Here is a 22239-nt window from a genome sequence, read left to right on the forward strand (position 1 = left end):
AGACACCACTTCTAAATTGTTCTTCCATTTTTGACAGTACTGCAAGAAACAAACATAAAACATAAACAAAGGATCACGTGCATTTGATTAAATGGAATACACGCTTTTTATGGAAATTACCTAACGAATCGGGTTTCCTGAGTGGACACAGCACAGAATATCAATTGCTATCGATTGATATTCTGATTAGGGACAATTTCAGAAATGGTCTTGATACTAGAGGTATTTTCCTCGATTTTGCTGCTGCATTTGACAGCGTACCTCACAGTCTCCTATTGCTGAAACTTATATCCTATGGTTTTAGAGGTAAACTGCACTCTCTCTTGGCCTCTTATCTGAGCAATAGGAAAATCAGAGTACGCATAAACGGTACCCTTTCAAAGGTCTCAGAGACAAACTTCATCAATACCAGTGTTCCGCAAGGAAGTATACTCGGCCCGCTTCTATTTCTTCTGTATATAAACGACCTACCTGACGGTCTTATCTCGCACTGCTTTATATATGCTGATGATACTTCGATCTTTTTCCCGTCTACCCCGGAGAACAGGAAAGCTCATGATATTCTCCAGTCTGACATTTCATACCTTGAAGCATGGTCAGTGAAGTGGAAATTATTTTTTAAACCAAAAAAGTGCAATGAAGTGATTTTTACTACGAAAAAAGAAAATGTAGAAAAGTACAGTCCACTTCTTCTATGCAACACGGCTATATCACAGGAAAAATACCACAAACACCTTGGGTTTATTCTTGATCATAAACTTGACTGTTCCGAGCATATTGTTATATATACTTTAAGCAAGGCGCAAAGTGCACTAAATCCTTTAAAATCGCTTTCTAAAACTCTACGATCTAAGCATCTTAACATACTTTATAATGCGTACATTTCTCCTTTGCTTGATTATTGTGATGTTCTCTATAGCTCTGCGTCTCTACATAACCTATCAAGGCTATCCTCCCTCCAGTATCAAGCTGGCCTTAATATACTGGGGGCCCTTCCTGGCTCAAATCGCTGTAAAGTACTGAAACAGCTGAACTGGGTTTCACTAGAGGAACGTCGAAGAAACCACGCGAAAAAAATTATGTTTAATATCCACAATCAACTAGCACCTTCCTATGTCTCTACCTATTTCATCCCGTTTAGAAATAAATCCATGCTACCCCTACGAACAACATCTAAAAGAGACTACATTATTCCCTCTAAATTTACATACAAAGGTCCTGAACATTTTTTGATGACAAGCTGGGATGAACTAAATACCACTCAAAAAAATCTTCCTTCTGCATCCTCCCTCAAATATAACCTTAGAAATGAAACCTTCCCAGCAACAATGTCCACCACCCATCTGAAGCTTCCGAGACAAAATGAAAAAATCCTAAATAAGGCCCGGGTCGATTTGTTATTTAGAGCCCAACTATATGACCACAACTGGACAGCTATGGCTTCTCCCAACTGTTTATGTGGGAAACCCGAAACCATTCGACATTTTTTCTTTCAATGCCCACTGAAACTGAGGAAATATCGCGATCTCTACGAATCTGTTGAAGATACACTTGGTGTAACTTACTCATATTTCAGAACCCAACTAGATAAGATATCCCTCTTCCTACATGGCCATAAAACACTAACATCTGGACAAAACGACAAAATTTTTGAAATAGTGTCTGATTTCTTAATTAAAAATGTCTGAATCTTCCTCCATTTCTGTTCTGGCGCCTACCACTCACTCCTGATGGCCTATTGCCCCTCCCCTCATAATTACCTCCCCCCCCCCCCATGCCCTGTCCCTCACTCCCCTCTAATGCCACTCATGTTCTCGTCACTGCCTTTCCTTGAATATTATTATTATTATTATTATTATTATTATTATTATTATTATTATTATTATTATTAAATTCCAATGGTGAGCATATAATGCCTAGGCGAATTGCCACCTTTATTTATACTGTATCAATATTTAACCCTCTTGAGAATAAAGATGTTTAAAAAAAAAAAAAAAACCTAACGAAAACTATGGAAATTAGCTGCACAACTTTGAGTGCATTTTGTTTTTGTTCTTTATTTTCGAATTTTTTTCATAACTTTGACAGTATGGAAGAATATTAAATTAAATGTAAAGCCAAAAGTGACTGAATGCCATGTCTACATGGACGAGACTGCAGAGGGGTGCTGGAAAGTATGTAGAGCCTACAACACGGATACCGCACGCTGTGCACAATGTTTTCCATTATCTTTCTTATTATCATTATTATTACTTTCTATTCAATTTCATTTTATATTGTTCCTTTTTATATTATCTAATTTTATTCTACTTCATTGTTTCTTTTTCTCCCCTTTTTTTAGATTACTGAAAAAGCCGCTGCACCTAGCTCGTATTAGAGAAAAAAATTTTGGCATTTCTTTAAGGCATATGACGCAAATGATGACGGAGAAGTGGACCATCACGAGTTCGTTGATTTAACGGCCGAAAGAGGTGCCAAATTACCTTCGTGGAGAGTTAAAGCAGTGAAAGGATTTATGGAAAGCATATGGGTGACTTACTGGTGTAACGAGTTTACTCATTTCAAGAGCACATTCCAAATCAAGGACTTCGTCGACATATCCTCTCGCAATATGTACAGGATTACACCATGGAAGACACTGGGCTTGACTGGTGTGAGGAATGGTTCCACATCATAGATGAAGACTGCAGTGGCGCGATTTCCATTAATGAATATTCGGTATTTCTTGTTATTTTTCGGAACGATCCGGCTTCGTTCGTTGTCTCATTCAATGCAACGGACAGAGATGGAAATGGGATGATAAGTAATGAAGAGTTTATTAATGGGTGCGAGCATTTTTACCACGAAAATGAGGAATCCCCAGCATCACTTTTCTACGGAGATAAAAGAATAATGACTTAAAGTCACTCTGATCATTGTTCTTTTTCTTTTTGTGAGAAATAAATAAAATATATTTTGTCATGATGAAGCTGACATGTTACGTACTCTTGTTTGTGTATTCCCAACAGAAATTGCGAGATGTTGATAACAATACAAACTGTAGGCACGTAAACAATGGTTTACGACCTTTGATCTTTCTTTGATCTTTCAACGCGTTTCCCATACAAATATTTTAGTAACTTTTGTAGTTCACACAGTAATATTTGAATTCAAAAACGCATTTTTTCTTTATATATTCGTTTTGATATTTTACTATTTTAATATGCCCACCACTACCAGAAAAGAAAAGAAAGAAATTAAAGAAAGAAAAAACTTTTAATTTGTAATCACTGAACTCCTCCTAAACGCATTGTTTTCTACTTGAAACACTCCAGCTGGATGCGACTGATGAGGACCGTTCGGAAGGCTGAACAAGCATTAGGCCCTTAATACATTTAGCAAGTCCTTGCACGCCTTTATTTGTGATATTTTTTGTTGTTGTCCCTTTTTCCCAGGAAATGGCAAGGTCCAGGATTTAGCTAAGTGGTTGATTGGGGCACAATAAAAAACCGGAAAATAAAAATATCAAGGCCAAGGGCGCTAATAGGGGCATCACTGGGAATAAAACAATATAACGTACTTCTTCTAGGGAGAGAGTAATTAAGATTTTATAGGAAAACATTTTATAAGTTCTCTCAAATGCTTTGACTGATTCGATTGTTTAGTTTGTTTTTCTAGTTTATAATTATCCTTCACCCTTAACCAGCGCGCAAACCCCTCAAAGCGAACCCCACCCACCCAGCCTCTAGACTACAAAACAGTAGGGGCCTACATACCGGTAGATTACATACACAGACTAGAAAAGCACTCAGAGAGCGCAGACCTCCACCAAGGCAGAAAAGTCTCCATCCAATGTTTCACCCCTAAATTTTCGATATTTTTGATTATTGATTGATTATGGATCCGGATCACCACCAAAAACTCATCATCTGTTCCCTGGCCCACTTCTGACAGTTCCTGAAAATTCCATAAAAATTGGTCCATAACTTTTTGAGTTATGATGATGACAGACAAACAAACAACAAACAAAGAGGGTGAAAACATAACCTCCTTGGCGGAGGTAATTAAGATCTTTTGTTTTATGAATCATACTAGATTTTTGCAAAGAAGCTTGGCTAACCATTTCCAATAAGCCTCTTAAATTCCTGCAAAAGGTTTTTATGTCATGCGCAGGAAAGTGCTTAACGGAATGGAATATGGTTATTGATTAGTTTAGTTGTTGTGTGTGCCAGCTGATTCAATGTTTGGAGAGGGCGCTACATTCGCTATGAGACTGTGACGTCACCACTGTCGCCATCTTACCAGAAAATCCAAGAGAGAGAAACTTGGGTGAAAAATATCTCGAATACCTGTTTGTAAGCTCTTAAATTGTTTACTCGTCTGCACAAATTAATATCTCAAGCATCACAGAATGACAATCTTGCCCAAAAAGAAGCAAGCAAAGGAGAAGAATGAACAAGAATCGGGTGAACATTCACAAAGTCATATTCACGGTCACAGCTCAACAACTGTTAGCGAGCAAAGGGCAGGAAGGGCCCGAAATTCACCCCCTAGATGGACTCATACTAGCTCTAGAGACAGTAAATTAACAACCCACGACCCAGGAGGGACGTTTGAAGAGTTTGAATCCCGAGAAGGGAGCTCTAGTCATAATAAAAGGCGTCACAGATCTCCCACCCACAGTCACAGAAGTAGAAAGCAAAGGAGCGAGTCTCGGCCGCACAGAGAGGCGACAGGGCTCTCGTCACATCCTAGCTGTAGCTCACAAAATACTGCTGATAATGAAGAGTTAAATGAAGGATATAATAGTGAAGATGAATATACCACACCCAAATGTCGGGAAAATCTAGAAGAGGTACACCTGAAGTGGGAGTGTTGAAATATTTATGTTATTATTATAAAATCAAACCCATACAAGTAGCTGTAAATTACAGGTTTAGTTAGGAATTCAGATAATTTGCAGTTCAGTTTTTGTATACTGCCCATATGTGTGATATGTTACATATTTCTGTACATGATGAACTGTTTGTCTGGTCGTCTCTTAGAAAGGCATGTAGCCAAGAAAAGGCATGCTCCATGTAAATTTGATCTAGGTATGCATAGGTTTCATAGTATAAGGTTCACTTTTTCCCAAAAAGGACCTATTCTTTAAAATTGCTGGCTGTGGTCTGCTCTAGAAGGGCAACCTGGTTTTTCCCTTTTCATTAATCAGGCTTCATAATCATGTGTTTGACAATAGAAAATGATATTATAAATGAGATCAAGGGTTTTCCCAGCAAACCGTCTAGCCATCATTTGGACGGCCACCAGCATCACTGGATGGCCTATAGTTTCAAAGACGGCTGGACAGGTTATGGATTTTTGGGAAATGTGATGGCTTTAGGCATACTTGGACTTCCTGAAATTTTAAAAGAAATTACAGGTGGTAATTGGATGACCTGTATGTCTGTACTCCTAATCGTGGGAAAAACCCCTAAATGAGATAAAGGATAAAATGCACGTTTTATTAGATTTTTCAGACCCTTGCATGTGGATATTGTATGGCTAGATGTCTAGAATTGATAAATATTGCCTTATATTTACATCTTTCTCTTTCTCAGTTAGAACAGTGGTTTGAGGCTGCACTGCAGAAGAAGCGACACTTTGCTATCAAAAAGATGAAGGAAGATGGAGCTTGTTTATTTCGAGCTGTTTGTAAGTAACGCGTACATATTATTTATGAACATTTGCACAGAAAAGGTTGATTTTATTGGAAATTTGGACTATTTTGAAACAGTACTCAGAACCTTTCATAGAATTAATCTTTTATTTTTAGCATTATAGCATTCTATCCCAAATACATCCCTGTATAAGATTAGTAGAGGAAATTTCTGGTTTCAGATTTTATTTTTCTCTTATTGCTCACTGATTTTTATTTTATTATTATTTTTTTCAGCTGACCAAGTGTATGGCGACCAGGAGATGCATTCATTAGTAAGAAAGCAATGTATAGACTACATGGTAAGACCCTTAAGACAAAATAGTGGAATATGTATGTCCATTGTAACCCTTAAGCAGAACCTTAGGCTCTATTCCCATAGATTTTAGATCAATCTATCCCCGCGGGGAGTCTCACTAGATTGCTTTCAGATAATCCGACTTAAATGTCCGTCCCGCCTACTAAAAGCTGTAAGGGATAATTAACTTTCGTGTCTGCCCGGCTGACAGCTATTTAGCGTGAACCCCAGGGAGTTAGGTCGATCTAAAGTAGGTTGATCTAATCTATGGAAATGGGGTGTAAATGTTTTCCTCACCACAGTTACTAGCCCACCTATGGAGACCCAAGTAAACTATTATTTGACTCTATGTTTAAGGGACCATTAACAATGAGTTACGTCGACCTAGTTTTTGTGGACTAAATCCACAGGGATTCTCTCTGAAACAGTCACATTAAAAGACTAACATGCCTCCTCCTGGCATTGAGATTACAGAGAAGTTGGTGATTATATGAGTACTTTGGAACCAAGAGGAGACATGCTAGTCTGTTAATTTGATTGATTGCAGCAAGAGTCCCCATGGAGTTAGGTCTGAAAGGTCCCTAAGACAGCCAGTCACATTTGCTGTTGCTTGTTAATTACTAATGTAGTAATGTGAAGTGGTCTCTGAATGTCTGGAAGCCTTTGCCTTTTGCCCGATTCCTTAATTATATAAAAAATTTTAACACGTAAACGGGTTTTATTTAAACACTGAACTTAATTTTCAGATGAAAAATGCAGACTATTTTTCTAATTATGTCACGGAGGATTTTACAACTTATCTTAACCGCAAAAGACTAGATAGTTGCCATGGTAACCATGTAGAAATGCAGGCAATGTCCGAGTTATACAATAGGCCTATAGAAGTTTACAAGTACACAACAAGTGAGTGGCAAAAATTATTTGATTGATCTTGTAAGAGCAATTTTAGATTGCACCAGTTATTTGACAAAATATTCATGTGGAATTTTATCATTTTTGCTTGGACATAACCAGTGAAACTTTGTTTATTATTAGTTGAATTGAAAAGGATAATTATTGTTTTTAATTTTTTTATTCAAAGAACATTATCAAATTCTGCTTTTTTTTTTTTTTTTCAGCACAAATCCAAGTGTTCCAATTCCAGGTTCAGTCCAAAGCACCCAATCTCTCACATTCTCCTATTTCTTATTGCCTCCTTTGGGCCCATAAATCCACAACACCTCCCCCAACTGTATCCATTCTGTGAATTTGTCAACAGTGTTACCCAGGAAATCCTGCTTAGCTTTTGGTTCATTAATTTTATTATTAGTGTATATATATATATATATATATATATATATATATATATATATATATATATATATATATATAATCTTTTTTCACCAATGAAAAGATCCATTTTTCAGAACCAATCAACACGTTCCACGGTGCATACAAAACAGAAAACGAACCAGTACGGCTAAGTTACCATAACAACTCGCACTATAACTCTGTGGTTGACCCATATAAAGCCACAGTGGGAGTAGGCCTAGGGCTCCCAGGGTTTCAACCGGGGGTAAGTGTGAACTGTTTGTAATTCAAAAGCAGAGGAATTATTTTCAGCTGCCATAATATACTTCGTGAAAATGAATTCAGTCTCATCTTAGAAACTTTCCTCTTGATGCCCCATCAACTTGACTTCTGCCATTCACCCAGGAATTTTTCTTTCTTTTTAAAACCGATAAAGTTTACTCATGGCAAATATTCATTTTATCATTTTTTTTTTTTTTTTGCATTTTATTCATTGACAGATGGGAGGTGTATAAGTTGAGTATTTTTATATTTCAGTCTGCAGATAAAAACCTTATGAATAATGCAATAAAGCAGTCTGAAGACTTCCACATAGAGCAGGTCAGTGCACTTTCATTGCTGGTGCTCATTTTGTCATAGTCAAAAGAGCAGAATGACACCATGATTGAGTAAATTGTCCATAGATAAGAAGTGCAATTTAAATTTTTTTCTTTCCAAATGGTGCTGATAACTACAGGTGTTAGACTAAGGTTTTTTCATCTTCCCTTAAGTGATGATAATAAAGTATCTAAACATATACATATTTTTTTTGTCTCTGGGACATGGCTGTTTATAATTTAGCCAAAAACGTGAAAATCAGATTTAACCCCATTAAGAAACCATGTTTTTATTCACTGAATTTATTTGTCATCTTCGTTTCAGACTATGTTAGACGATAAAATGCGAGAAACAGACTGGGAGCTCACCCAGGAGACCATGGAGGAGCAAGTGGCTCGCGAGTCCTACTTACAATGGCTCCGCGAGAATGAGAAAAGAGCAAAAGGACAAGCATCAGTATGATAAATTAACTTTTTACTTCATTCTGTTATAGTGCTTTACCTAATCTCAAAATGCTTGTACAGGTTTTGTTAGATGTAATTCAGAATGGACATGTTTTAAGAAGTTACTTATCGTTAAACAGTATCTTTGATTTAATTGTCATTTACTGGTCCATTGAAGACTTGTATTTGAATGTATTTAAAGTGACTGCTTTTTATATTTCTATTTTTTTTAAATTATTTGCGATATTATCTATGATAACAAAATTGTTCCATATGAAAGTCTTAAGGCTGATATTTTGTGTAATATTAAAAAAGGCAAGTTGTTTCAAAATAGATAAGAAACTAACACCGTCTCACTATGATCACGTCAGTCAACTTGTTAAAACGGACTTCTGGTCATGCTTCATAATATGAAATCTAATGTTTTATAGGTCTGGTTACACTCATATGACTCTGTTTAGTTGTTTTTTTTTACCTTAATCAGCTAGGTGTATCATGTGGATTGTAATATAAATTGATATGAAGTCTTGTTTCTTTCAGTCTAAAAGTGCCAGTGCTACCTGTAGCAGCAGTTCTATGGCAGATGGACAGTCCTTCACCTGGAGGGAGGGGCTGTCACCTGTCAATGTCACCACTCACGCTGTGCGGTCACCAAGAAACCGTAGCGCTAATAACTCTGGACAGAACAGTCCGAATAGGATGGACACTTCTGAAGCTCTGCCGTCACCCCCGCCACCCAAGCTACCTGTACAGAATGGTATGGAACCAAAATATTCCTTTGTTTTTCTAAACTTCAGCTACTTGAGCCGTAAAGGAATATTTTGCTTTGGCTTTAAATTCTAATCCTGTTTACTGAATTAGGATTAGTAAAGGGTGCAGCTCTATTCCCTCGTCTCTATATACAGAACCAAGATCTCTGATAGAGGACACCAAGAAAAAAAAATTGATTTTTTTGTTTAGATTCAGGAATCTTGATGGACATGCTGTTATTCTAATGAGAGTGCTGTAGGTTCTTTTTTAATTTTAGACCAAGGTGCATGTGCTGGGTCCCCAAAGCCTGGGTCCAGTGGAGTGCTGAACCGAAGCCCCTCACCTCCTGGGGCCTGTGGGGGTGTGGCCTCTTTTTCTGAAACAGCTTCCATTATGAATCAACTTCCACCAAATGCATTTAGTAAGCATATTGAGATTACTGGTTCACTTGTATTTTTATTCTCCCAATTGAAACAAAAAATAATAATTGATAGAATTATGGTTCAATATATACTTAAATGTTCATTAAAAAAAAAAAGATCAGTATGAAATTACTAAAAGACCAGACCATTTATTTCCAAAGTTGAACTTTCTAATATTCAATTTTTTTTTTTTTTTTTTGTCCTTTACATTTGGTATCTTCAAAATTACTAATGCTCTAAATGTGTGTATGTTCTGTTGTTTTTGACTTTCACTTTCACTTTCCAGACCTTTCAGACTGGGTCACTGATGATGATGACATTTTGGCTCAAGTGATGGCCCAGTCGCAACAAGAATATCTGGACAGTCTGAGGAAGAACGCTGCTGGCACAAGTAAACAATCCTCATCCAGCGGAAACAGCTAACACACACTGCAGGGCAGCATAGGTTGATATATAGGGTTTCTATTTTACACTGATCAGTAATGCTTCTAAAAGTGGGACGCATTGTTAAGGTTTAAAGACCACTCTCATTTACAATAAAGACAAACTCTTTTTAGTTTATGACTACCCCAATGGCATATTTCAGTGTTTAAAGGCTATCGTAATATATGCAGCAAATGAAATCTAATTTTTTTTTTTTCATTTTTGATGAAGAAAATGGAGGGTTAACATATCCCTGATTTTGATGGGACAGTAAGTTGAGAATTGTTCCAGTGTTAGCAGTAAGCTGGGCTGGTCTATCTGCTGTGTGATCATTTTGTGTCCGTGTTCTTCACATTGTGATGAGGAATTGTGGCATTATACCATTTCATATAACACAGATATATGCAATCCCCGTCAGTAGTTGGTTAAGACTTGCCCAGTGCCATAAGCCACTGTGGTATCTTTCTGATGCCGGTGTTTGTATGGAATTCGATAGTAGATGCTTGACTGAGTTTTTAGGATGAAAAAAAATTCCTATGATTAAAGTGTGGTATGTCATTGAGAGTGTACATTTACTTGTGTCCTTCCATTTCTGTGAAGTAGGGCATACTAATGAGCTTCCATGCAAGATATTTGAGTTGTCTTGTGTTGGCACCATTTGGTCAGGGGTGGTGGAGGGTGAACACTGCCATATCCTAGAATTCACTGTGGGGGGAATGGGGCACAAGGAAAACTTTTTCCTCACTCTGCTCATCAGATATAAACCAGTAGAGGAGGACTATTTTGTAAGGGTATGTAAGGCACATCTTCACTGCTCTATTAGTTTATTTATTATGTACTTGAGTAATTGGGACACACTCAGCGATGATGTTTGATTGATGGTTTTTGTGCTAGTGACTTTTCATGTTACTTCTCACATGTCATTTAAACCACATCATATTTGCTTTGCTTTGTTGTTGTAGGTAAATACTTAAAACTGCTAAGATATACAAAGGTTTGCTGACCCCCTCCCCCTCTGAACAAATTAGATAGCAAGTGATTAGTTGATGGAAAAAAGTGCATTTGGAAACTTGTCACATATATAAGAATATCCTGTCAATGGTGACACCCCTACTTTGCTTGCAGAAAAGAACCTTTAAAAAGTTGCTGGATTTTGAATAGAAATATTTGTGAATGGGAAAAACAGTAGTATTTTTTTTATGAAATGTGGTGCCTGTTTTAGGACAAAAGGGCAAGGCCAATGTGGCCAAAGTTTTAGGCAGATACTTAACTTATGTGGACCACTTTTTTTTTTTAGCTGAAGAACAATAGATAAGCATAGATCCAATATTGTGGTGCTGAAATGTTGTTAAGAAAATGAAATTGTCTTTGGAAGGTTATGATAAGTATTGGCATATGTGTTTGCAGATACAGAAATGGTGCTTGGATATGTTGTAATTTTGCATTGGAATGTATATTGGCAAAAATGTTTGATATGTTGGTGACAGTAATTATTGTAATAAATTATAGTATAAATTGGCCTGAAAAAAACAAAACCATGATGATGTGATTCATATTTCAAATTTTGTAATAATTATTGAAGTTATCAAGAAATTTATCATAACTCCCTCAGTTTAAAAGGTCTGTTCCAAAGGCTGCTCAATTAGAATCCAATTTTTGTAACTAATTATAAAATGACAAATTATTTCAACTAGATATTTTTAAAATTAGAATTTCATTTCTTAATTCAGAGTATTTATTGAGAGTCTACACCCAGTTAACCAAAACCTGATAGATGTTTAAAGAGAGCTCCGTTTTGTCAGGTTCGTGAAATGTTTGTTGTGTACAAGGCACTGTAATGGTTTGGGTTGATTATTTATTTATACCTCCCATTATTCCCTTTTATTGCAATATTTTTGTTGTGCAAGGTACGTTTTTATTGTTATGCGTCAATGGTATGTGGAGCAATTATTGAGAGAATATGTTTCAGATTATGCTTCTTAGTGGTAAACATAGCACATCTGCCAATAAATTGAACTTACTTTGAAGATTTGTTTTCTCTTCATTGAAAAAATAAATTGAGACGGTTGACCCAAGAAATAAATATTTGGCGCAAGTCCACATTCGGTCCCGTACTGCAGTATTCCCACAACGACAGAAATGTGACAAAGACCGTTTCATTCGGTTGTGACAGGAATGGTAGTTAATTTTCAGTTGTCCATAATTTTGTTAACGTTAAGCCGGTGTTCGGCTGATATACTGTTCCCAATACTTCCGATTATCTGTAACCCGTGCTAGTCATGTGAGACCCCATACTTCTATTCCTGTCACACCGGCAATAGCGGTTATTGTTTCGCAAGGACAAACAGTCGCGCTTTCTACTGACTTAAGAAAATTGGCTAACGGACTTCAATGTTTATTGTTTAAGACTTTTTAAACAAAATCTATAAACATGAATTGCTCTGGCAGTTATGGAGATGGATTGAGAAGATTTCGAGGGACACCTTCCAGACTAATGTCTCTGGTGAAAATTAATAGTGTTCAGACTAGGCCATGCAATTATCAAATCTACAGGAATTTTTTTAAACCAAAATCTGAAATTGTGACCTCCATCAACGGCCAAATATTTGACCACAAACAAAGGGGCAAACCGATACATTGTCGAAAATTCTTATCCACAAATAAAAATAATATACAATTATTGACTATGAGGTCAAGATGATATTTATAAACCTCAGAAGTGATAAATAACGACATCGGCAGCGCCTCGGTCGTTATCACTCTGTCGTATCTATAGCATGTTTCTTTAAACATTTTGGTTATAAAGTTGCAAGATAAAAATAAAAGTGGAACTAAGTCGGTCTTACTATTAACATTTTTTGGAGTTTTGAAAAGTAAACAGAAACACAACCACAATCCTTTTAGCACCGTAAACTTACCTCTCTGCGCACAAAAAAGATCGTAATTGTCATTTGTGAGAAGCGCCAAAAGACGACCGCTTACTTTAATCCGTCTCCTACATTTTTCTGCACTTTTGGGGGGAGGTCTTGGAAAAGGAAAGAAGTTTATACCACCCTCCAAACGTTCGGGATATCGCCTGTCAGAGTTGCAGTATTCCAACTGCCATCTTTTCAAAATATATTTTTAGAATTATCTTCTTTTCGTTCATGCGGCGCGTAACATGATCTCGCGAACGTTTGTCCCGAAACGAAAAAGACAGCCAGTGAAGCGTGAGAAATATAGCGCGCTGATTGGCTTACAGCCGCCAATGATTCATTAATTATGAAATTATAAAGGCTTGACTTTGAAGTCTTTTCGCTTATAAATTTCACTTTCAATAATAATGAAAATACAAATAATATATATAAAAATGACAATAATGCAACTTAAGGTTGACTGTTCTATAATAACAAAACTGAAATCTGCTATCTTCTAAAAGAGATATCAAAATACATTTTTAAGATCTGCGATGAAATTGAAATAATGAACGTGGCTGGTAAAAAACTAAATGCTTTAGCAAAAAGATTTGTTATGCGAATACGAAAGTTTCTCAGCTAAATCCACAATATACCTCACTGATGCCGTCTTAATTCTGCTGCCTGATGTTCTACATGTACTAGTGTGTGTGTGTGTGTGTGTGTAATTTATGCTAATTAAATTAAAATGCACAAACAATAAAATAAAAAATATATATAATTAAGTATTTGATTCAAGGATAAAGGCACGTCCTTAAAAAAGTAAATTTTATCTAATGTTCTAAAATGGTGATTACTGTATACAATGGCACAATTATCTTGAATAAATATAAAATAAAAAATCTGGTATTTAAGTTAACTAAGCCTAACTTTTAAGCTTTAGAGCCCCGTTTAACGAAAGGGCTCGACTACAATGGCACAATTATCTTGTATAAAAATAAAATTAAAAATCTGGTATTGAAGTTAACTAAGCCTAACTTTTAAGCTTTAGAGTCCCGTTTAACAAAAGGGCTCGACTAAAACTGATTAACTCGAACAGCAGATTAAATCTAGGCAACTTTGCGTTTTTGGCCTGCATGGAACGCTTCTAAGGCGTACAATAATAGTCAGACTCCACCCTTCTATTTTGTTCCAATAAGAACTGGTAAAGTAACACGTATGGCATTTGCCTTCATGCATATACTGCGTACGTACTTGCATATAGCTATAAGTAGAAAATTTAGGGAAAAAAGCACAAGACCTACGGGGGGATACATGGATTCTGTCGCCACCATTGTAGAATATCATCATAACATGTCTTCGGATCGTTAACATCATTAATTCTCTTACAGACATTGCACCATTCATAATATTCGTCGACGGACGTGACGTTCTCCTTACTGCGCAAATATCGGACGTATCTGCTATCATCTTTGTCTATTTCTATTAAAAAATTAGCAAGATCCTTCGGTGTTTTGAACTTCCTTGCGTCTATAAACCAGTCAGGTTTTATACCATAAAATGAGTAGTTGGCCCCACTTCGGACAACACTTACAATGTCGTGTTTTAGAGTCTTAAAATACTTCTCTGTGAGGTAATAATTCGCCAGACTATTCTCAAATGAGAGATAGAATTTATAAGTTTCATAGATATGTTTTTCACATGGCGTATGGGCGGGGCACTTCATTGGACCGCAGGCGCCATATATGTCTACAGGTATGTATCGTTGTAGTTCCTTCACATACTTCTCTCTCTTTCCTGGAGTGTTACAATTACTTACAAACCAAGCCACTTTCTTACTTTTTAGACTCATAATAGCGGAATAGTTTCTTTTCCTTGGTGTTGTTATTGGTTTCACCTCATTATAATTTGCTATAAAATCAGAATCTGCCCTATACGTCATCGTCCAGTTAAAAGCTCCTTTCCAATTTTTTAGGTGTTTCAAACCATAATAGCAAGGGCTTTCCATCATATTCAGAAGCCACCTCTGGTTTGGAAGTTTAACCTGGGGCCTGTCTCCCAATTCTAAAGCATGGAACGCAATGACATCAGCCTCTTTTAAGCGAGATCTTTGATCCGTCATTTCGCAAACTACTGGACAGTCTTTTAAACGTTCGAACGGCACAGTTCCCATGGGGTCATACCCCCAGTGATTTAATCCGAAAAATTTGGTCCAAAATAAAATGACCTTAGGTTTGGTCCCATTATAATATTGTTTCTTTAGTGTTGGATTCAGCATTCGGATTGGTGGAATCGTTTCTGATACAAAGACAAGTAAAATCAAACAGCAAATTCCGGCGACCACGCCCACTACAAACACTGTGTTGCGCCCTTGAGTCATCTCTCACACCTGGTAATCAAACAAAAGAAACCAAGAATAGAATATCAAAAGAGGTACAAATTATTGATGTCTTTATTATGTATGTATCAATTTAACCTCTTTTTTATCAAGCGAGAGCGGCGTGGCAACAAATGAGAGTCGACCAAACTGATCAATGACTGTTCTTCAGGGTTTTTTTCTCTAACGTTCCGTAGAATTACAATCTTTTGCTCAACAGCACGTATTCCTATTCCCATAGTTTTCCGTGTTCCGGCCGCATACAGTTTCTCCTTTGTTGTTAGTCTCGCCTCACGCGGATTCTCGCAAGTTTTCTAGTCTCGTTTGGCGTCACGTAATGCCGATAGAGACGCTTTTGGGCTTCTCCAAAGGTTTCCAACAGCAGCCCTGTATAACTGACCACTTCCTGACGTTAAACGAAAAACTTCAGTCTCATTATTGCCTCCAAGAAGGAACCCAGCATCATCTTTTTGCAGTGCCTGGAATTAATAATGTACAATGTATTCATTTATAGTATTTTCAGTTGTGGTGAAAGCAAAAGCGAGGCAATGGTACCAAACAAATACATGTTCGAAACAATTTGTAATTTCATAAAATTGGGAATTTTTATAAAGATTCTAGCGTGGCGTTCATCAAAAGACTTCTCGGTCATTACTGGAATCTTCAATAAAAATAATAATTATAAACATAAAGCATACGATATAATAAATTCTCATGCTTGCATATTCATTAGCTAAATTGACAATTTGTAGAATTTACAAGCCTAAAAATGCCAAAGATAGTCTGGTTGACCTAGTTTTCATATCGAGACTCGACTCTGATCTGTGCTGCCATAAATATGAAAGGACCATAATCCAATACTGGTCTAGGACCAGTGAAGCCTCGATAGGGTCTACTTCATATTTTGTGTAATGTTAAACTTGTCCGATTTTTTGGCCTGAACGCTTGCCTGAAATGCAAACCCTTACAAACATGTCTTAATAATTTGTCTAATTATTTTGTTTTTTACATCAATCCCCGCACGAAAATGCAGTAGTATCGAAGTAGCAAAGAAGCATTAACGCAGTAGTGGTGTGGAGCATATTTGCAGTAGAAATGCAGTATAGCCTACTGCAATTCTACTTCAAAAATTACATAGGGTTGTACAGAGGAGGAGCATTAATGCAGTAGATTAGCAGCATGATAGAAGCATGTTTCAAATATGCTAATTAGCTCCCACATCGAAGCAGATTTGAAGCATGTTTGCAGTATGATTGCAGTAGTCTACTGCGCTGGAGTATCTACTTCGTTTTCATGCGGGTCTGGGTGCTTACTGATAAAATTGTTCGGAATGCACATACGCCTGTAGGTCCCTACTTTCCCCTAACATTAATAGGTGCCGTTAAAAACAAAGTAAATACCCACGACAAATACCCTCTACCAGGGCGAGTGATAGATTTTTTACAGATATTCAAAGATATGTATCTAGCTAGATAGATGGTCATTTAAAGCTCAACTCACCCTGTTGAGAAATCTCAAGGCTGATTACATGGGTTGAGCTTTAAACGACCATCTATCTAGCTAGAGACATATCTGTGAATATCTGTAAAAAATCTATCACTCGCCCTGGTAGAGGGTACACGACAAATACGACCCATATTTACCGATATACTTCCTTATTGATCCACTTAATCCACCAAACTGGACCGATGATATATCATATTATCCTTTGCGCGTGGCGCATGTTTCGCAAACTGTTGTAAAAAGTGTCACACGAGTAACCGGTTTTTTACTTCCCTTTTTGCTCCTCATGCCTCTCAACACATCAGAAAGATCAGCTGGTACGACAATGGGCAATGTTTTGATGACCTACAATACAATGCAATATAATATAAATCAATAAATACTCAGTAGTGTAGGTAGTACGTTAGCACGATAGAACAACCCAGTATTTTAGCAGTAATTCATGTCTTTTAGTTGTAGATGTTGAGCAAAAAAGAAAAATAACCCAGAGTATTTGTGTTGAAAGAGTGACTGATGATAATTCAATGCCATCAGCAAAAGTACTGCCCCTCCAATTTTTTTTTTCGCATCAGCACAGAATAATGATCTTCTTAAAATGAAAACAAAGTTCTTTGAAGGTTTGCTTCGCATTGGCAAACTTTTGTGATACTGCTGTGCATTTTATTTAAAATGCAGAACGTGTTCATCAGTTGACAAGGGTGTTAGATGACAAGTGGGCGTGGCACCTTCAATCACGAGTTATTTACAGTGCAGTCGAGCACGTTTGGGCGTCAATGTATCTGTGACCGCCAGACAAAGGGTGAAATCCAGTGGGTGACCAGAGATTTTTTAAAAGTTTCAACATATATACTAGTTATATATAGTAACAAGTTATATGTTCTGATAAATGTTTTTTTTTTTTTTTTTTTTTTTTTTTTTTGTTAAAGTTGCACTTTTGATATTCCAAATGTAGTGATTTAATATACTGGTATTTCTGATCATCATGCAGCATTATGGGTAATTATACTGACAGAGAGCCAGGGTGTGTCTCAAAAATGCTTAAAAAAACTGTTTAAATCCAAATGGTGTCCACGAAATAGTCAATTAGCCAGACTTAGCAGGCCCGTAGCCAGCAATTTCAGAGAGGGGGGGGGTTCGTTTTCTGAAAAAGTGGACCTTTTACCATAAATTCCTCAAGTACATATATCAAATTTTACCCAGAGTGGACCTTTTCCCAGCAAAAAGGGTGGTTCTTTCGAACCCCCCGAACCCCCCCCCCCCCCCCCCCCCCCCCCCGGCTACGGGCCTGCTTAGTGTTCATTTGATGATGTGTGTGCTACATGACAATTTCAGGAAAGAGTGATCAGCGGGAAGTAGCCTATGACGTTGAGTGGATACCTCGTTCACCGACCACCCTGACATATTGTTTTATCTGCGGGGTTATCTCAAGAATAATGTGGAGAGGACTATCTAAATCGGATAGCTAAAAATTATGTCACTATTTATTCATACGCTTTTTATTTACCAAATATAAAGTCAAGCATTATTATAGTAGAAAAAATAATAGGCCTAGGCCCCTATGTGTACCCCACCTGCTCTCAAATCGCTGTGGTGATCAACCATTGTAAAATAACTGGAATGTTGTATCTATTTCATAAAACTGATCGATCGATAACTGAGGTTTAGTGCGACAGTCAGATCATATGGAACGTTTGCATTTTACCACACAGGATGAATCATTCCAGGTAGGTACTAGGCCTACGTGAACTCCGCCATTATGTTGGCGGGCAGACAATACAATACGCTTGGTTAATCGGCAGGTATTCGGACTGAAAACACCTGCCTTACGTACCGTTTACGTCTGTTCAAATAGATTAAATCGAGCACAGAGACCGACCTTACTTTACACACCTAGGTGACGTGTACCATTCAATTCAGTGCACATTACACTAAGGGCAGAATTTCTGTAATAAATTTTAGCATACACTAGTTGGTCACTAGTTTTTTGGCGGGGTCATTAAAGAATAATCTTTTCATACCTCTGCTGAATTTCTCCATTGTTGTACAGTGTGTAGTGCGACGTCAAGAATGACTACATTCCCTCAAAACGAATAACCTAGCCTAGAGATGTGAACTCCATGGATTTCAGCCAGTAAGATTTTTATTCAGTGCTGTGAACGTCCTTTTTCCAACAGTAACGCGATTTCTTGTGCTATGCTTTGAACATAGTTCGACTTCCTCCAGGTTGTACGGTGGTACCTTGAAATATTGAATATGGTGGTCTGCAAAATGACGTCACGTGAGACGTATTGTTAACAGCGCCCTTCCAATGTTCCACGGTTTATGAGATTCATTATTCAATAGTCATTCAACGATATATGCAAAGTATCTAAAATATCATATATTACACATTATTACGATAGTAAATTAAGCCTTTTGGAAAAGGGAATGAACGTGGGATTTACACAATCCCGTCTTGGCAAGGTCACGTGAGACCAAGGAGTAACCTAAAACCGAGGTCGTGACGAGAATTTTTACGAATCTGAATAGGTTGTCGATCACTGAGCCTGTTCAGCGTGGACGCAACAGGAGAGAGAATGTTTGCGGATGTTAGGCACTGAGAAGTAGCAGTAACCTATTTCTTTTTTTTTTTTTTTTTTATTGCAGAGAGGGTTATATGCAATTGTATACAATTTTATTGCACAAAATATGCGAGCAGAGCAAAAAAATCTACTGCTGTTCTGAAAGAGTCAACAGACAGTAGACAAACTATAAAAATCCAGGAAAACTAAGCCATTTTTGGGCCAATCTGGAAAGTAATGCAACAGTTTTCATTTCTGTTATTTTACCACAATGCTTTTCTGTAAAGCCTCTAAAATCTCACACGTACTAATAGTTCTTAGGAATCCTAGTGTGAGAGGCCGCCAATTTCATAGTGGTTATATGTTTATCAACTACAACCAGGGAGATTCAGTGACCATGGTCAAATTTAGATTGTTTCTCAGCGTTTTCCATTCCTTTAATAAAAGCCTTTAAATATGTAAATTGTGTAGGCCTATCCTTCGTCATTTTGACAAAAATGCCTGGGGGGAAATAGTGTTCATAATAGATTTAATTTTGATTTTCATTCTTTTCTACACCCATTTTACCCTTATAATATATATACTTATATATCTGGTGGGCATCAAGTTCGTTTCATCGGACTTTAAAAAAAAATTTTATATGGCCGCCATTTGCAATATGATTATATTGGAATCAAGTAGGCCTACTGCCAGGGATTTCATTTACATATTGCCTATTAACAAACAAAGTTTGAGTCTGCATATTTTCCACGTCCTTACTGTATTACCTACATAATATATAAATGCGTAGAGAAGGCCTAACAAGTGTGTATTCTTTGGTATTTGAATAAGATCTAAGAAATTACAGTAGGCCTAATTTGCTGGACTAAATCTTCAGTCTCTGTGCGATCATTCTCAAAGTTTCGGTTATCATGGTAGCTTTGCAAAAAAACCACGTTCTATCAAAAAATGCTTCAGATGGCCTCCGCGGCGTTAGAGGCACTCGTCGCGCAAAATTTTCAATTATTCAGCCACGTTCCTCTTCGGGAATTTCCCTGATTTTTGCTGTGATAACTGCCTTCAGTTCACCAATCTTTTGTTCTGGTCCACATTATACTTGTGATAAATCTGCAGATAAAACAATATGTCGGAGTGTTCGGTGAATGGGGTGCCCACTCCGCGTCACACTTCCTGCTGATCACTCTTTCCTGAAATTGCTATGTGGCAGTGCTGAGGAAATTTGGAAATCCCTGGGTCGACGCAGATAGATAAGATGGACGGTGGTAGCAAGACAGGGCCACCACAGACACGTCAAATGTCTACGTAGTCTGACTGAGAGAATAATTGACTATTTTGTGCTACGTATGCAAGTGTGGGTCCAACTCCACGAACGCCATTTGGGGTATATATTGGAAAGACTTCTATGTAAAGCTATGCCACATGGCGGCAGACAATAGGTCGTGACGGCATTTATAGGTTCCAAACCTGAAGCAGTACATCGAGATTAGCGTGATTCCAATAGCACACGAACAAAACATTGTGCCTCGATATGGAACCAGACAACTCTGTGGTTTTTAGTCTCCAAATTCTACCAAATATCCATTTAACTAATAAATAGGCCTCGCTATAGATCTTATTATATCGTGTATTATTGAAGATTCCAGTGATAAACAAGAAGTCTTTTGATGTATTCTAAACTATGATCTTCATTTTAAAATATCGATTTTTACGATATTACTAATTGTATGGCAGTGTAAGGTACCATTGCCTCGCTTTGGGAAAATTAAAACTGGCACTCTAAACAAGGAAGCAGAAGTTAAAACTTTCATATTGGTTAATTTCGCCCACGCATAAGAACATCCTCGCAGCACTGCCTGCAATTAACCTTCCTATACGATTTTAAATGCATTTTGCAATAATATTTTCAATCTGCCACACGAAGCATATATATATATCAGGAGTGGGAATTCCCTTATAATGAAGGCAAAATAAATGTTATTCTAAGATAAATCTGATGGATTCATCTTTTAATACATACAATCAACAGGACATTTCCAATGTGCGCTCTCAAAACGACACCAGAGAGTAAATTAAGTCAAATCAATCAGACGGTAAACACAGGCAGGCTTTCTCAATTTCAACAATTGTCTATTTCAAAAAGCGCGCTTTTAGCGCATGCGCAGTAGTTTAAATCCTATGCTGATGCCAATATCTGGACTGTGTATAGATATACCACCACACGTGATTTGGCCGTCGTGCTGAGACTGTTCTCTGTATTTCGGGTTTTTTTTTTTGTGTGTGTTTTTTTAATAGTTACATTTCAATTTCCTCACAACAGTTTGTGAAATTTTTGTATTGGCGTAGTACATTTTCATCAGTAGAATTGAATTAAAATAATGAAAGCGGCAGCGGCAAATAGGCCTACCAGCTAGGTCTTGGTAGCTTCTTTGTGGATTCACATCTGTCACATCTGCATACAAGTAAGGTTTAAACATTTTAGGTGAGTACTGTAACAATTGATCAAAGTCTGTATTTGAGACGAACAATTTTAATGAAATTTGAACTGTTCTGAGGCTATAATTCTATGCGGTGTATACTATGCTCCCAGTAGGCCGTCCCAAAACAAGAGGCTGATTCAGTATATTCATTGGGTTGTACTTTGAATCTTGATAGTGCCAGGTAAATATTGATCATGGACACATTTATCTATTCGAGAGAGGGGGGCATGGGTGACCGTTAACATAGAACCAGTAGACTTACACCCCATTTCCATAGATTAGATCGACTTCTTTAGATCGACCTAACTCCCTGGGGGTTCACGCTAAATAGCTGTCAGCCGGGCGGACACGAAAGTTAATTACCCCTTACAGCTTGTAGTAGGCGGGACGGACATTTAAGTCGGATTATCTGAAAGTAATCTAGTGAGACTCCCCGCGGGGATAGATCGATCTAAAATCTATGGAAATAGAGCCCTAGTTTCATGCGCTGCCGTGTATCATAGAGCGCATTCAGAACAGGTCCGCGG

At 37.3% G+C, this 22239-nt stretch overlaps 1 protein-coding gene and 1 non-coding gene across 2 annotated transcripts; one reads left to right on the forward strand and one right to left on the reverse strand.

The window, feature by feature from the left end:
- Positions 1-4240: 4240 nt before the first annotated feature.
- Positions 4241-11927, forward strand: LOC106178400 (OTU domain-containing protein 5). Its single transcript, XM_013561551.2, has 10 exons — positions 4241-4834; positions 5580-5673; positions 5915-5979; positions 6722-6878; positions 7382-7530; positions 7803-7865; positions 8187-8318; positions 8846-9062; positions 9333-9476; positions 9764-11927. Exons 1-10 carry the CDS (start codon positions 4391-4393, stop codon positions 9898-9900), a joined length of 1602 nt encoding a protein of 533 aa, XP_013417005.1. The 5' UTR covers positions 4241-4390; the 3' UTR covers positions 9901-11927.
- A 1262-nt stretch (positions 11928-13189) lies between these two features.
- On the reverse strand, positions 13190-18956 carry LOC106178401 (uncharacterized). The gene is made up of 3 exons (XR_015334985.1): positions 18693-18956; positions 16815-17019; positions 13190-15650 (listed from the first exon to the last, which is right to left on the reverse strand). It is a non-coding gene; the product is annotated as an uncharacterized LOC106178401 (transcript).
- Positions 18957-22239: the final 3283 nt, after the last annotated feature.

Source organism: Lingula anatina, chromosome 6 (genome assembly GCF_051362555.1).
Source record: "Lingula anatina isolate TDL-2025a chromosome 6, LinAna3.0, whole genome shotgun sequence".
NCBI classification, from domain to species: domain Eukaryota; kingdom Metazoa; phylum Brachiopoda; class Lingulata; order Lingulida; family Lingulidae; genus Lingula; species Lingula anatina.

Excerpts from the sequence above, each read along its gene's own strand:
- LOC106178400 (XM_013561551.2), top strand. The coding sequence starts at position 4,391 with ATGACAATCTTGCCCAAAAAGAAGCAAGCAAAGGAGAAGAATGAACAA. Across the intron at positions 5,980-6,721 it reads AGCAATGTATAGACTACATG|ATGAAAAATGCAGACTATTT; the intron begins GTAAGACCCTTA and ends CTTAATTTTCAG. Across the intron at positions 6,879-7,381 it reads AGTTTACAAGTACACAACAA|AACCAATCAACACGTTCCAC; the intron begins GTGAGTGGCAAA and ends TCCATTTTTCAG.